This window comes from Rhineura floridana, chromosome 10 (genome assembly GCF_030035675.1).
Source record: "Rhineura floridana isolate rRhiFlo1 chromosome 10, rRhiFlo1.hap2, whole genome shotgun sequence".
Classification (NCBI taxonomy): Eukaryota; Metazoa; Chordata; class Lepidosauria; order Squamata; family Rhineuridae; genus Rhineura; species Rhineura floridana.
This window is the reverse complement of record NC_084489.1, coordinates 90,569,624-90,585,547: the sequence shown is the minus strand read 5'-3', so window position 1 is coordinate 90,585,547 and position 15,924 is coordinate 90,569,624. Positions and strand designations below refer to the sequence as shown.

The 15,924-nt window shown below is 44.1% G+C and overlaps 1 protein-coding gene across 1 annotated transcript; it reads left to right on the top strand.

The window, feature by feature from the left end:
• Positions 1–6,402: 6,402 nt before the first annotated feature.
• Positions 6,403–15,694, top strand: LOC133365452 (erythroblast NAD(P)(+)--arginine ADP-ribosyltransferase-like). Its single transcript, XM_061587346.1, has 4 exons — positions 6,403–6,510; positions 6,608–6,682; positions 10,938–11,712; positions 14,116–15,694. The coding sequence occupies exons 1-4, from the start codon at positions 6,505–6,507 to the stop codon at positions 14,190–14,192; spliced, it is 933 nt and encodes a 310-aa protein (XP_061443330.1). The 5' UTR covers positions 6,403–6,504; the 3' UTR covers positions 14,193–15,694.
• Positions 15,695–15,924: the final 230 nt, after the last annotated feature.

Here is a 15,924-nt window from a genome sequence, read left to right as displayed (position 1 = left end):
AAAACAGAGATAAGCTATTAATTAGTGCGTAGCAGAGAGAAGTTATGGCTCCCCAGTGAGATGTCAAAAACCGATCAATCTGGCAAATCTCTTTTAAACAGCAACAATTTAAGTCAAGTAAAAGAAAAATATAGAAAGAAGGGTGCTTGCCTGTTAGTGCGTTCTCTCTTAGAAGATAAGATGAACGTTCGCTTTATCAGATAGAGCTTGTTGTTGAAAATCCGTCCCACCTTCGTCGGCTGGACCTCGTCCCATAAATTAATGAGATCTGGTCGTCCCAACAAAAATAGGCTTTGAGGTTAATCTCTTCGTTTCTCCCTACCCGGGAGAAGTTTAATCAGTCAAAAAAAAAAGAAAAAACTGACTGATATATCTGAATAAGCTTCTTTTGAGGCAGGAGCCCGTCTCAAAAGCAGGCACAGGCTAAGTCACCCTTCCCGGAAGTCGGACCCACCCTATTTTCTGTGATGTTCAGATTGTTTTTAACTCTTTAAATTGCATTTTTAAATTGTTGTAACATGCCCTGGAACCTCTGGGTGAAGGGCAGGTAATATATTCTAATAATTTTGTAAGAGTGACATATTTAGGAATTGGAGATTTCTAACCACATGCTTAGAAATGGCTGTTGTGGATATGTTAGGAAGTCATCCACACAGATTAAAGCCCTGCTCCTACTTACATAAGTCACATGCATGGGGCTGTGAGAGAAATCCATAGTGTCCTGACAGAATGAAAAAAGAGCAGTCTTGAGCATAGTCATTCATTCATTCACTCCGATTCAACTCTCTGGTATGTTATTTTATTTCTCTTGTGAGAATTGCCCCCTAATTGATCTGTGCTCCACTGAGGGAAGAATCTCCATAGTGCAGAGGCAGAGCAAGTGCTTTGGGGGTAGAAGGTTTCCTGTTCAGCCCCTGCAAAAGTTTCTTACGTGACAGCAAGGCTTGAAGAGCTTGTGTCCTTGCACTGCTTCTCAAAGACAGGAGCCCTGGAGGCAAAGTCCAAGGAACCTCTGCCACGTCTGACAGAAAGGAAGACACAGCTCAGTAGACTGGTACGTGCTTTAAGAACATAAGAACATAAGAAGAGCCTGCTGGATCAGGCCAGTGGCCCATCTAGTCCAGCATCCTGTTCTCACAGTGGCCAACCAGGTGCCTGGGGGAAGCCCGCAAGCAGGACCCGAGTGCAAGAACACTCTCCCCTCCTGAGGCTTCCGGCAACTGGTTTTCAGAAGCATGCTGCCTCTGACTAGGGTGGCACAGCACAGCCATCACGGCTAGTAGCCATTGATAGCCCTGTCCTCCATGAATTTGTCTACTCTTCTTTTAAAGCCATCCAAGCTGGTGGCCATTACTGCATCTTGTGGGAGCAAATTCCATAGTTTAACTATGCACTGAGTAAAGAAGTACTTCCTTTTGTCTGTCCTGAATCTTCCAACATTCAGCTTCTTTGAATGTCCACGAGTTCTAGTATTATGAGAGAGGGAGAAGAACTTTTCTCTATCCACTTTCTCAATGCCATGCATAATTTTCTACACTTCTATCATGTCTCCTCTGACCCGTCTTTTCTCTAAACTAAAAAGCCCCAAATGCTGCAACCTTTCCTCGTAAGGGAGTCGCTCCATCCCCTTGATCATTCTGGTTGCCCTCTTCTGAACCTTTTCCAACTCTAGAATATCCTTTTTGAGATGAGGCAACCAGAACTGTACACAGTATTCCAAATGCGGCCGCACCATAGATTTATACAAGGGCATTATGATATCGGCTGTTTTATTTTCAATACCTTTCCTAATTATTGCTAGCATGGAATTTGCCTTTTTCACAGCTGCCGCACACTGGGTCGACATTTTCATCGTGCTGTCCACTACAACCCCGAGGTCTCTCTCCTGGTCGGTCACCGCCAGTTCAGACCCCATGAGCGTATATGTGGAATTCAGATTTTTTGCTCCAATATGCATAATTTTACACTTGTTTATATTGAATTGCATTTGCCATTTTTCCGCCCATTCACTCAGTTTGGAGAGGTCTTTTTGGAGCTCTTCGCAATCCCTTTTTGTTTTAACAACCCTGAACAATTTCGTGTCGTCAGCAAACTTGGCCACTTCACTGCTCACTCCTAATTCTAGGTCATTAATGAACAAGTTGAAAAGTACAGGTCCCAATACCGATCCTTGAGGGACTCCACTTTCTACAGCCCTCCATTGGGAGAACTGTCCGTTTATTCCTACTCTCTGCTTTCTGCTTCTTAACCAATTCCTTATCCACAAGAGGACCTCTCCTCTTATTCCATGACTGCTAAGCTTCCTCAGAAGTCTATTGTGAGGTACCTTGTCAAACGCTTTTTGAAAGTCTAAGTACACTATGTCCACTGGATCACCTCTATCTATATGCTTGTTGACACTCTCAAAGAATTCTAATAGGTTACTGAGACAGGACTTTCCCTTGCAGAAGCCATGCTGGCTCTGCTTCAGCAAGGCTTGTTCTTCTATGTGCTTAGTTAATCTAGCTTTAATAATACTTTCTACCAGTTTTCCAGGGACAGAAGTTAAGCTAACTGGCCTGTAATTTCCGGGATCCCCTCTGGATCCCTTTTTGAAGATTGGCGTTACATTTGCCACTTTCCAGTCCTCAGGCACGGAGCAGGACCCGAGGGACAAGTTACATATTTTAGTTAGCAGATCAGCAATTTCACATTTCAGTTCTTTGAGAACCCTCGGGTGGATGCCATCCGGGCCTGGTGATTTGTCAGTTTTTATATTGTCCATTAAGCCTAGAACTTTCTCTCTCGTTACCACTATTTGTCTCAGTTCCTCAGAATCCCTTCCTGCAAATGTTAGTTCAGGTTCAGGGAGCTGCCCTATATCTTCCACTGTGAAGACAGATACAAAGAATTCATTTAGCTTTTCTGCAATCTCCTTATCGTTCTTTAGTACACCTTTGACTCCCTTATCATCCAAGGGTCCAATCGCCTCCCTAGATGGTCTCCTGCTTTGAATGTATTTATAGAATTCTTTGTTGTTGTTGTTTTTCGAGTGATGTGACCCTCTGGACTTTGTTTTTCAGCTTTCTTTTTACCAATCCCCTCATTTTTGTGAAGTTTCCTCTTTTGAAGTCAAATGTGACCGTGTTGGATTTTCTTGGCAATTGGCCAGTTACATGTATGTTTAATTTAATAGCACTGTGGTCACTGTTCCCAATCGGTTCAACAACACTTACATCTCGCACCAGGTCCCGGTCCCCACTGAGGATTAAGTCCAGGGTTGCTGTCCCTCTGGTCGGTTCCATGACCAACTGGTCTAGGGAATAGTCATTTAGAATATCTAGAAATTTTGCCTGTTTGTCATGACTGGAACACATTTGCAGCCAGTCTATGTCCGGGTAGTTGAAGTCACCCATTACTACCACATTTCCACCAATACGTCCTTCCCTGTCCTTCCGATATAGTTTATATCCAGGGATAACCATATCCCACTGTTTTTCTCCATTCCACCAGGTCTCCGTTATGCTCACTATATCAATGCTCTCCTCTAAGACCAAGCACTCCAGTTCTCCCATCTTGGTTCGGAGGCTCCTAGCATTAGCGTACAGGCACTTGTAAGCAGTGTCTCTCTTCAAGTGTCTTTGGCACTTGTGCTTTGGCCTGTGGTAATTTTGCTCTTCTGAATGTATATCCTGTGCCCCTACTCTCACAATGCCTACTTCTAGGCCTACCCCTTTTAAAATTTCATCATTTCTTTGGTCTTTATCCCAGGGGGGAGGTTTATTCCGAACCAGACCTTCCTCAGCTCCTGTCGGGTTTCCCCCCTCAGTCAGTTTAAAAGCTGCTCTGCTACCTTTTTAATTTTAAGTGCCAGCAGTCTGGTTCCATTCTGGTTCAAGTGGAGCCCATCCTTTTTGTACAGGCCCGGCTTGTCCCAAAATGTTCCCCAGTGCCTAACAAATCCAAACCCTTCCACCCGACACCATCGTCTCATCCACGCATTGAGACTGCAAAGCTGTGCCTGGCTGGCTGGTCCTGTGCGTGGAACCGGTAGCATCTCAGAGAAGGCCACCTTGGAGGTCCTGGCTTTCAGCATCCTACCTAGCAACCTAAATTTTGCTTCCAGGACCTCACGTCTGCATTTCCCCATGTTGTTGGTGCCAACGTGCACCATGACCACTGACTCCTCCCCAGCACTGTCTACCAAACTATCTAAACAACGGGCGATATCTGCAACCTTCGCACCAGGCAGGCAAAACACCTTGCGGTCTACACGCCCATCATACACCCCACTGTCTATGTTCCTAATGATCGAATCACCCACTACAAGGATCCCTCCACCCCCTGGAGATATATCCTCGGCACGAGAGGATAGCTGCTCATCCCCCAAGGAATGGGTCCCTTCTAAGGGATTGTTTCCCTCTTCCTCAGCTGGATGCTCTCCTTCCCTGAGACCATCATTCTCCATGATAGCAGAAGAGCTATCATCCTTGGAGTGGGACACAGCTATAATGTCCCTGAAGGCCTCCTCCACACACCTCTCTGCCTCTCTCAGTTTTTCCAGGTCCGCCACCTTGGCCTCAAGGAAATGAAGTCGTTCCCGGAGAGCCAGGAGCTGATTGCACCGAGAGCAGACCCACGACTTCTGTCCAACAGGCAGATAGTCATACATGCTGCAGGCGGTGCAAAACACTGGAAAGCCCCCACACCCCTGCTGGCTTCTTACCTGCATAGTTTTGTTTAAGGTTTATTATGTCAATGGGTTGGGGACTTCAATGGGTTGAAGCTTTCCTGCTAGGGTGGTGTGAAAACTAGCTTTCTATAGGCTTCCTTCTCCTAGGATCTGTCTCCTAAAATATAGGTTCTTTCAGGATTTGGCTCCTAGCTCAGGGTGACAGCTTTATTCATGCTGTGTCCATAATATTGGTATAATATTGTGTGGGTGGGTTTGGATGATATCTGTGAGACCCTTTCTAGTTTATGATCATGTGACTGCAAGAGATACAACCTGTGAAGGAAGACACCTGCTCCACTGGTCAGACTAGTCTCCTTTGTTAATCTAATAGAGTGGCCAGGTGAGCTAATGGGTCTGTCAAGTGCCCAATAACTGGTGAATAGATTTTGGGCCAGAGAGTTCCTGTTGTTATTGGGACTCTTTTCAGGAGAGAGGCCCTTCTCCCCTCCCCCCCATCCTGGAGCCAAGGAGAGGGTTGTGTTTTTAGTTTTGTCTGGAGAAGTAGGGAACAAGGGACACGCACAGAGGCCTGTTTCTGCCCCATGGCTTTGGGGTGCCTCCCTACAAGCCTGAGCCCCTCCATCTTAAGCTCAGATTGGAATGTGTATAAATGAAACCATATATCCTATAAGACACCATAGTCTCCGCTGACCTTCTTTCCAAGGAAACCAAACCCTGGGCTAGTGCAGGGACCCCTAGAAGTCTCACACTCCTTGGAGATTGGGGGGGGGGATGCAACAGGATCCTTATAAATTATTTTCTTTATTTTAGTAAACGCGATGCATGTATGTCATCAGTTTAATACACTTGTTTTTTTTATACCGCCTACTGCTAAGCACAAGGCAAAAGAAAAATACAACATGAACTGAACATTCTTACAGCTATGGAGAACTGAAAAAGCTACAAATGTTGTCCTTTGTTATTTATTTAGCAAATTTTATAAACTGCTTAATAAAAATTATACATAAAATGGTATATATTAATCAAAAACAGTAATAAAAATGACTAAAAACAGTAAACATAATTAAATTACCAAAATACAGATAAAATCAACACATTTCAAAAGCAAATGTACCTAGTAAATTGCATGTCTGTCTAGCCTTGCCTAAAGAAAAAGGTTTCAAAGGCACTGAAAATTGTACAATAAAGTCACCTGCCTAACTTATTATTTAATATCAATAGGCAGAGAGTTCCAGAGAGAAGGTGCTGCCACACTAAAAGACTGATTTCTCATAAGTGTAGAATGAACATTATGTGGCACTTGCCATTGAAGCGGTCAAGTGGTAAAGCGATCCTTCAAGTAAACTGGTCCCAAACTGTTGAGGGCTTTATATACGAATGGTAGCACATTGAATTCAGCCCGGTAACAAATCAGCAGTGCATATTTTAACCCTCTTTGACCTCTTTGACAGTGGTGAGGAGATGCATGTGGCGGAATATATATATATGCATCACCTTGCCACTATGACTGGAGGATTCTTGGTGAAAACACGACCTATCATGTTGTTGGGCACTTTTGCTAGAATGTGTTTGAGTTTAACATTGGAGTACTGAGGAAGTCCATTTCCCCTGCTTCTCATGCTCTCTTGCCGTCTTCTTGGCAACCTCAAATTGACCTGTTTCCTGTTTCTAGGAGAAACGAAACAGAAAGAAACAAAAAAGTTTAGAATCGAAACAAACGCACAGAGAAATATGCCCGCTCTGCACTCATTGGCTTCTTTTGCATTCGCTTCACCTCAAATCATGAATGGGCCCCCATTTGTTTCCTTTCTTGAGTTGTTCATTTTGGAATGAAGGTACCAGTCTCCCATCATTCTCAGGGCCTGTCAGCAACGAAATACGTGGGCTAGAAATAAATAAATAACTGCTGGGTGTTTGGCTTTTTTTTCCTAGGAGTGGACAATGGAGTCAGCTCTGCAAATAGTCTTGGTGCTGCACCTGATGGGGATCTTCACAGGAGATAATCAGGTATGAAGAGTGCGTGAAGGGTGGGGGAGGGCAAAGATGACCTTCCGTCTGGAGTTTAAGTCGCACCCATGATGGTTGGACTTAAAGCTACCTTATACAGGTTCAAATGCCTTGTTCCATCTAGCGCAGAATTACCTGCACTAGCTGGCAGCAGCTCTCCATGGTTTCAGGCAGGAGATATTCCCAGCCTTACCTGGAGATGCTGGCAGGGACTGAACCTGGGACCTTCTCCAGCAGGACTCTCCTTGTGTCTTCTCTATTTGTGCATGGCTCTTCTGCGTGGCTGTCATTGAGCGTGATGCATATGCTGTTGGCTTTCCATCCTGTAGCAGGATTGTTCCTACTCCATGCTGAGATGCATCCGCTTGTACTGTGGCCTCCTTACTTGCATCGAGTACTGCAGAATGGGTGCATTTGTAACAGTGTCTTCACCTGCTGGTGTACAGTAATAACTTTCATCCATCTCCATGTGGCATTCTTTTTCAGCAGCGCTCTCAGTGGGGCTGATGTTTATGCTAGTCCAGGTGAGAACTTTGCCAAATAATTTAACATGCCCATCACTGTTTCTAACTCCCCTTGTTGCAAGGACATTCCATTGGCTGCACTGCTGCAATCTTTTCTGGTTTTAAGCCATCTTGAGCTCATAGGTGTTCAAAATAGGATGTGCTGTCCACTCCAGTTTGCATCTTCTGTGGGTTGAGCTTTAGGTTCCTCTCTCTACATCTTTCCAGTAATGCTGTGAGATTGTCACCATGCTCTTTGCATGTGGCCCTATAGATTAATATGTCATCTATGCAGTCCCTCAAGAACCAGGTGTGCCTTCTTCTGAAAGATCTCCTGGGCAGACGAAATCCCACATGGCATCCTACTGAACCTCCATCTTCCAAATGGCGAGTTGAATGTGCTTATCAGACTGCTTTCCTCTTCAAATTGTAGCTGCCAGCAGCCTGATTGTGCATCCAGCATACTGAAGAATTTTGCTTTGGACAGCTTGTATGTGATATTGATAACGCTCCCTTGTGATGACTTGATTGAGATCTCTGGGATCCAAGCAAATTCTAAGTTGTCCAGTATTTTTCTTCTCAGTTGTGTCATAGGCCCCAAGGAGAATCTTTGACAAGATTGGGAGGATGAACAGTGGGGTACAGATGCTGGGAAAGGGGTTGCCAGTACTGATTAAATAAATGAAGAAGGCATGGAGGAAGGGCCTCCAGAAGCCTCTGGGCCTGCTAGAAGAATTGCTCAGAAAAGCCCAGAAATCCCCTCTTTGCCTGAACTGGCCAGTGAAGAGTCTTCACTGGCACCCAGCCCAACTCTAGCCATTGAACAGATAAATTATAACAAACGGTCGGGATTCTCCCAGAGAGAGCGTAGTGAAAGCAACTTGTCAGAACCAGAGATAACCATATCTCCAAGGTCAAGAAGGCTGGAGAAGAGACACGTGCAATTAGGCACTTAGGCCAATTTTGGTCCTGCTGCTAGCAAAAGCCCCCGCGCCCCGCCTTGCAGCACTTGCGAGAAAGAGACAGAATTAACCCATACAAGTAACTGCTTGCCCCCCCCCCCCGCTGATATAAAGGTGTTGTGAAACCTGGCTATATTTGTTGTGGCAAGTCGTCTGTTGTTGCCTTTGTGTACCTAGTATGTTCCTGAAATATACCTTGTCAGTTCTGTGTTGTATCTTGAGACATGCTTAGTTGGCTCCAGTTCTGCATCCTGATTCAAGCCTAGAGTGTGATGCTGTGTTCTGTACTGACTCCTGGAATAAAACTTCACACAGAAAAGTTCAGTCTCTGAGTCCTGAGTCTGCTTTTTTGGTTGGGAGCCAGGACAAGTTGCTACCATGGAGCTTAACCATGGTGTGGGCTCTTCCACTTTCATGATAACTTCAGTCTGTTCCATGTGCTTGAGCTCTGCTTGTATGCGGCTCTTGAGTGCTATTGGTATTTTTCTAGGTGTGTGTATGACTGGTATGGCACATGGCTGGCATAAGCCTGGTAGACATCCTAGACCCAAGAAAACATCTGAAAAAAATTGTGTTATTTTTTCTTTGTTTCTTGTGCTATCAGTTTTACGATCATGATTACTTTTAATTTGGGACATGCTGCAAATCCTAGTATTGGTTGTGCTGTGGTATCTTCCACATACAATTCCAACTTAAGCATATTGCTGTGGTGTTCACATTCTAGTGTGCATCTCCTAACTGCTTCTAATGGGTGCCCTCCATATCCAGTTAGTGCTGGAAATCCTTTTGTTTGCAGCTCTGTCTCTTTCGCATACTTATCCCAGAATTTTTGTTCTGGTTTCCAGTTGACTTCTGCACCTGTGTCTATCTTATCGTATTTAAAATCGTATTTTAAATTGTATTTTACTGGAATTTAATTGTGTACGTCGCCTAGAGTGGCCTTGGCCAGATAGGCGACACAAAAATTAAATTATTATTATTATTATTATTATTATTATTATTATTATTATTATTATTATTATTATCTTAAATTGCAAATTCCTTCTCAGGTTGCCTAACTTTATATTTACACATTCTTCATCTGGTTCTTTATCTCCCAGTGTGACTGTTGCTAAGAAGAGTTGCTCCAAATAATTTTGTATTTTTACAATAGCCTCACTCTCCTGGGTCATGTTTACCCTCTTCTGCTTTGTATCTTTTACTTTGCACATTTTGGCAAAATGTTTTTCTTCTTGCAAGAATTGCATATTTTGCTCCATGCAGGACACTTTGTTATTCTGCACTGACTGTTTCCACATCTTTGGCATTTCCTGTTTTGCTCCTCTGTGCATTGTCTTTATCTTGGCTTTTTGCATTTTGCAAAGTGACTTCTTTGCTACTTGCATTCTTGTTGCAAACTGCATGCGCTTCTCCAGGTCTGTTCTGCAAGATTTGCGTGTGTGTCCTGGTGCCTTCATAAGATCGTGCAATTTTCAATGCAAGTTCTAAAGTTATATTGTCTTCCTACAATAATTTCTTCTGTATATCTTTGGAATTTAACCCAATCCAGATCCTATATTTTGTCATATCATTTTCATCATGAAATGCACAGTCTCTTGCTGTTAAATGAACCTATGTTACCCATTCATCTATGGATTCAGCCTTGCTGCCTTTCATAAAAAAGCTTTCCTTGCACAGAGACATTTTTAAGTGGAGTGCAATACGCTTCTAACTTTGCAAGCAATACTTCAGGTTTCTTTATATCCTCAGGGGATAGCTGGCCACTTGCAGCTGATGATCTGCCAACATCCCTGCCCTGCTGGCCTGTGGATATCAGGAACTGCAAAGCTCTTTGCTCCTCAGACCACTTGTCTGCCTCAGGGCCTGCGAACATCAGTTCCATTATTTCTCTCCAGTGTGACCAATTTTCTGCCACTGCTGTACTTGCGTTGTGCTTGAGGCCGTTCCTTCTCTTGTTTCTCCTGAGTCCTGTTCCTTATTCAGACACCATATAATGTTCTCTGGTGGGTGCTGCTGTGTGAGAAGGGGTAGACACACACACTCTGAGTAACAAAGAACACTTTACTTGGCTTGGTGCATGTTATACAGCTTGCGTATCACTAGCACTGACTAAGCACTCCTGCTGGGAGGAAGGGCAAGATATAATAATAATAATAATAATAATAATAATAATAATAAAAGTATCACTAGTGCCAATTAGTGACAGTAACTTGCAGTTACTTACAGTTAACAAACACAATATATGACAGTGCTAAAAGCTCCTCCCCAGTTCTATCGTGCTGGGTAACCTTCAAATAACCAGACATATGACATTATTTAAAATCCATCCCCCTAAAGACTCAGATCTCCACTGTGCAGGGGGACACCCTCTACCCACCCTCAACAACTAGGGGCAGAGGAATCAATGTCTTCTTATGCGACTGAAGCCAGAAGAAAGGTTGCTGGGAGCACTAGAGGACATCACGTCAGTTACCATTGTTCTCAATGTGAATTGGACATAATTCCCCCTCCAGGAAACCAGCCCCTGTACAGTTTCTGGGCAGATTCATTGCACTTTTTTTTTTTTGCAGATGTGCACGGTGAAATAGGTTTTACAGACACCTTAAGTCAGGAAAAGAGGTGGTTTGTATGGAGGCTTGCTTTGTGTTGTGTTGTTTTGTTGTGATAGAGAAGCAGTGGCAGGCGGCATTTAGTGAACACCTTGAATGGCGATAGGAGCCACCACCACGTCGCCCTCTCAGCCTTCCTGTACTCAAAGCTGCTTCCCTGTCTGGTCCTTTTCTGCTCCAGGTCTCCTGTGACTCCAGCCTACGAAAACGCCGGTTTTCTGGTAACGAGTTAACACTTGACATGGCCCTGAATTCGTTTGATGACCAATACAAGGGCTGCGAACGTGTAATGGAGAAAGAGCTTCAGAAGCTACACCAAAGTGAGCTTCTCAAAAACAAAAATTATACCAAAGCCTGGAAGGAAGCAATAAACAGGTGGAAGGATAAGAAGTGGCCCAGCAGCCTCAAGCCAGAGTACGCCACAGCAATCATGGCTTATACCTTCGAAGAACCCAGGCTGTATCCTGATTTCAACTCGGCCGTAAGAGAGGCTGGGAAATCCATGGAGCATTACCGGAATCACTTCAGCTTCAAGACCTTGCACTTTCTCCTGACCAGAGCCCTTCAAGATCTGAGGACCTCCAACCCCCCCAGACCCCAATGCTACATGGTGTTTCATGGAGTCAGCAATATCCACTTCAGCACCACTGAGAAGGCTATTGTCCGGTTTGGGCAATTCACTTCCTCATCTGAAAACGAGGCAATTGCAAAGGGTTTTGCTGAGGGTCTTGGACTGAGTTTTGGGCAGTCTGGGGCAAAAACCATCTTTGAGATTTATACTTGTCATGGGGTCTCCATCAAGGAATTTTCTGACATGCCACCTGAAGATGAGGTCCTGATCCCACCCTATGAGAAATTCAGGGTTGTACATTCCAGAAAGGGTGAGGAAGGTACCACTCGCATCCAGCTCCGCTCTGCTGGGACATTCAGCAAGTACAACTGCGCATACACAAGTGGTAAGAACCAGGTCAAGTATATCCATACTATCCTTCAATCATATTCCCAGGGTGGTTTACAAAGAAGAAATAAACAATTAAAATTTGAAAGGTAATATCCAACCTTAGTCATACCCAGAATAGGCCCATTGACATCAATGGATTCACATCAGCTGATATCAATGGGTCTACTCTGTAAGAATATGACCAATCTGGACATCAACACACACACACACACACACACACACCAAATATAATGAACTAAAAGCAGATTTGTTTTTTAAAAGTTTCAAAATTGTAGTTCCCAAGCCCAGGGGAAGAAGATGGAGTTTCCTGTCACCAAAAGGACCGTAAAGTAACTCCATCCATGCTTAGTGACCTCCCGAGTGGACTGCTCCTCCTCTAATGTGCTCTGTGTAGGGATGAGTCAATGCCCAGTGCTGCAGTCATCGCCTTGTGGGAGCGAGTCACAGGCAGCAAAGCTGACCCGAGGTCTCACAGCTGTAAGGTTCAAATTTAAGCCCCCTCCCCAAGAAGGGAGAGTTAGCACACCCCTCAGCCTTAAAATAGGAGTGCGAGCTTTAGCAGTTTAATTTGCCTGTTTCAGTGGTTCAGCCAGATACCAATAAACATAAAATAAACATGGAATAGACACACACACAGCTGCTTGATCAAGAGGGGTCTCTGCTCTGCACAGACAGGGGTCTGTCAGGGCAAAGAGCAACGTTTATTGATTGCAGGTTCATTAAATAGGGTTCATAAGCAAAACAAGGTATTGTTGCAAAATCATAACAAGAAGGGAATACAGTGTTACATCGATAAAGCAAGCGCGTCTTCATCTCTGTTACATTACTCATAATTCTAAAAGGTGAGGAGGTGATAAGGAATTCATACACTTGTCAATCTAAGAAACTTAATGTGAGATAAGAACTGAGGAAAAGCGAGTATTAGAGTTACTTTGACACTTGGTGAAAGATAAACATGGGGCTAGTAAAAGTTATTTACTCAGCTGTGTGACGTAAAACTTATGAATAAGGAAGGTATTTGGGAAGACTTCGTTCATTGTGCTGGGTATGACATAAAGTTACAGTGTACATGGTGTATAAAGTAGAACAAGGCAAGAGAAAATAATAACATTCCAGAGGGGGGTACACTTTATCTTCTTTCCAAGATTATTATTATTCCAGCCAGAGAGGCGCCTTTGGGTGTTATTTCTCATGGGAAGAAACGAAACTGGCTCTGACTACAACTTAGCATCTCTGAACAACTTTTGGGGTCACCTGCCCTGCCTGCCTCTTTTTGTTCAAGCCCCAGAGGGCTGATGATGGGCTTCCAAGATGATGTGGCTTAAGGGTGCCCCCTCCCACATGGACCTCCCCATGCCCTGCTTCTCCCCCCTTTCTTGAGAGAGGGGAGAGAACTGTGACATTGTTAGCCGAAGGGAGAGCATTCTGTCGGGTGGGGGACACGGTGGCAAACACTTTAGGGAATTCTCACCCGGGTGGGGTTCATCACAAGGCCCCAGTGCCGATGGCTATTAATTGCTCGGGGAAAACCCTGGACTTTCACAAATACTCCTGCTGGGAGGAAGGGCTGGATATAAACCAAGTAATAATAAAATAAAACAAATACTTCAGTACTTCCCTCTAGTTTTGATTGCAATAGATTTACAGCAGTTATTCTTAGAGGGTGAATTATGCCCTATATCGGGGGGGATCCTCAGACCTGGGGCCCAAATGCAGCCCTCTCAGCCTCTCGGTCTAGCTCTTGGGACTCTCCCCTGGCCACAGCCTCCCCCCCCAGGCACCTTCCCCCTTGCTCGCTCTGAATTCTCCCCAAGTACTTTTGCCTGAGTGGAATGTGTTCATGAAGGGTGAGAATGCCCCTTGCTGGCCTGGACGGAGGTGGGCGTGTGTGAGAGAGAGATGCGATACAGGTTATTTATTTATTAAATTTATATCCCGCCCTTTCTCCCAGAAGGAGTCCAGAGCGGCAAAGAAAAACACTAAAGACACTCTAAAGACTTCTATTAAAACAAAACATCTTAAAACATTTAAAAAATAAAACATTTTTAAAAAATTTTTTAAAAACATCGTAAAGAGCAATTCTTGGGACTGGGATAAGGTCTCTCCTTAAAAGGCTTGTTGAAAGAGGAAGGTCTTCAGTAGGTGCCGATAAGATAACAGAGATGACACGTGTCTAATATTTAAGGGGAGGGAATTCCAGAGTGTCGGTGCCACTATGCTAACGGTCCATTTCCTATGTTGTGCAGAACGGACCTCCTGATGGTATCTGCAGGAGGCCCCCACCTGCAGAGCGCAGTGATTGAGTGGGTATATAAGGGATAAGATGATCTTTCAGGTATATTAGCAGTGGGTTGTGAGGGTTAGTAATAAATGAATAAAGCTGTGGTTGTTCTTTTAGGTGGGGCCTATGAGGAAGACGACATGGACCAGGGGTCACCAACCGTTTTGGACAAGCAGGCACATTTTGAATTTTGAGAATGTGAAGTCACAAAATGGCTGCCATAGGGGTGTGGAATAACACGAAATGGCTGCCATGGAGGGCATGGCATAACACAACATGGCTTCTGTGGAGACATAGCATGACACAAAATCCTGTCCTATTAACAGGTGAACACCAAACTTAGTTAGAATCATACCACATCAAGATCCAAGAGCTTGGGCCAACAGGAATGTCTTTGCCTGCCACCTGAAGGCTGACAGTGATAGCAACAGGCACATTTCCCTGGGGAAAGCATTCCAGGACAGGATAAGGCCATGTTTCTCAAACAGTGGTCCTTGGGTCACGTTCAGGAGGGCCTCAGTGCCACCACCACCACCCAGGGCCCTCTCACTTGCCTGCCCCACTTGCTAGCCATGCCACGGCCATTGAGGTTGGACCAATGCTAGTACCAGCAACTCCTTCCACACTACGTAAAGTGCCCAGGAGACAAGAGAAATTGTGGCAAGGAAGGAGGGAGGGAAAGAAAGTCTCCTTCCTCTGAGGAGAAAGGTCCAGAGGAGGTGTAAAAGGAAATTAGAAAGTGGAACAAAAGGTAAATATACTATTATTAATAACCACAGCATTAAATTAGTAAGTAAATACATTGGGAATAGAAGAGAAAGGAATAAGAGAGGAGGCGGAAGTGAACGTAAAAGGATCAGGGAGGAGGGATGAAAGAAATGGGAAGTTGGGGAGGAGGAGAAGTTACAGGTTGAATGTGAAAGGAGAATGAGAGAGGAAATTACAGGAGATGAGAAGAAATACTTCAAGAGGCATGGTGGGGTGGGAGGAAAAAGATATTAAAAAAACAGCCTTCGCCACAGAGACTCTGGATCAGCAAATGCTGCCTAAACCATAAGGTGATGTAAATGTCTGTACTTGAGTTGTGGAAAGCTGAGCTATGGACCTCCCTACCACAAGGAAAACACTGTGGCAAAGGATGTGTAATTTCCAAAGGTGGACTAGATATCCTTTAAAAAAATAGTTTGCAACTGCCAACGGATTATGCACAACTCTGCCTCCATCTGCTCCTTTTGTGATTGGCGAGTAGGAAGGTGTGTTGTTTGCATTTTAATGAGAAACGACCTAATTGGCACTTCTTGAACCAAGACACAAACTGAAACACAGCAATCCTTCCAAATTCATCCTTCTCTGGATTTTCTGATGCAGTGCTCCAACTAAATGTGCAGAAAAATGCATATATTCCAGGCAGGTAAGCACGAGATGCGTTATTTTATGGAAAGTTGCTTGCAAAATGTTTTATCAGCCTAAAGTGCATACAAAACCTTAGTGCCTTTTTTTTTTAAGTAAAAAACGAGATGTTGGTAGTCATGTCTTGATAAAAGTCCCGTGGGTGCCAGCACAAAATGGCTGTAATGGGCAACAAAATAAGAGGCAACGGTACTCCATACGGCAAAAATGTATTTATTAGGGGGAGAAATCACATTAAAATGCTGATTAAGGTTCATGATGATTAAAAAAATGCAAATTGCTGTCAGATGATTTGAAAAATGAGAAATCTGCAAGTGGGTAGAACATTTAGAACCTCTGGAATAAGGAACACTGGAGAGTAGGAATGCTCCTGGGACGTCATTAGCAACTGATGTCCAGTGATGGGAAGGACACATCAGTGCAGAATAATTTCCTTCAGACCGCAAGATACCTGTTCTCTTACTTACTTACTTATTTACTTATTGCATATATACACCTCCCCATAGCCGAAGCTCT

Bases quoted from the DNA above. Each gene is read 5' to 3' on its own strand.
- LOC133365452 (XM_061587346.1), top strand. The intron at 6,683-10,937 runs GTATGAAGAGTG...TTTCTGCTCCAG, and splicing joins TCTTCACAGGAGATAATCAG to GTCTCCTGTGACTCCAGCCT. The intron at 11,713-14,115 runs GTAAGAACCAGG...TTGTTCTTTTAG, and splicing joins CAACTGCGCATACACAAGTG to GTGGGGCCTATGAGGAAGAC.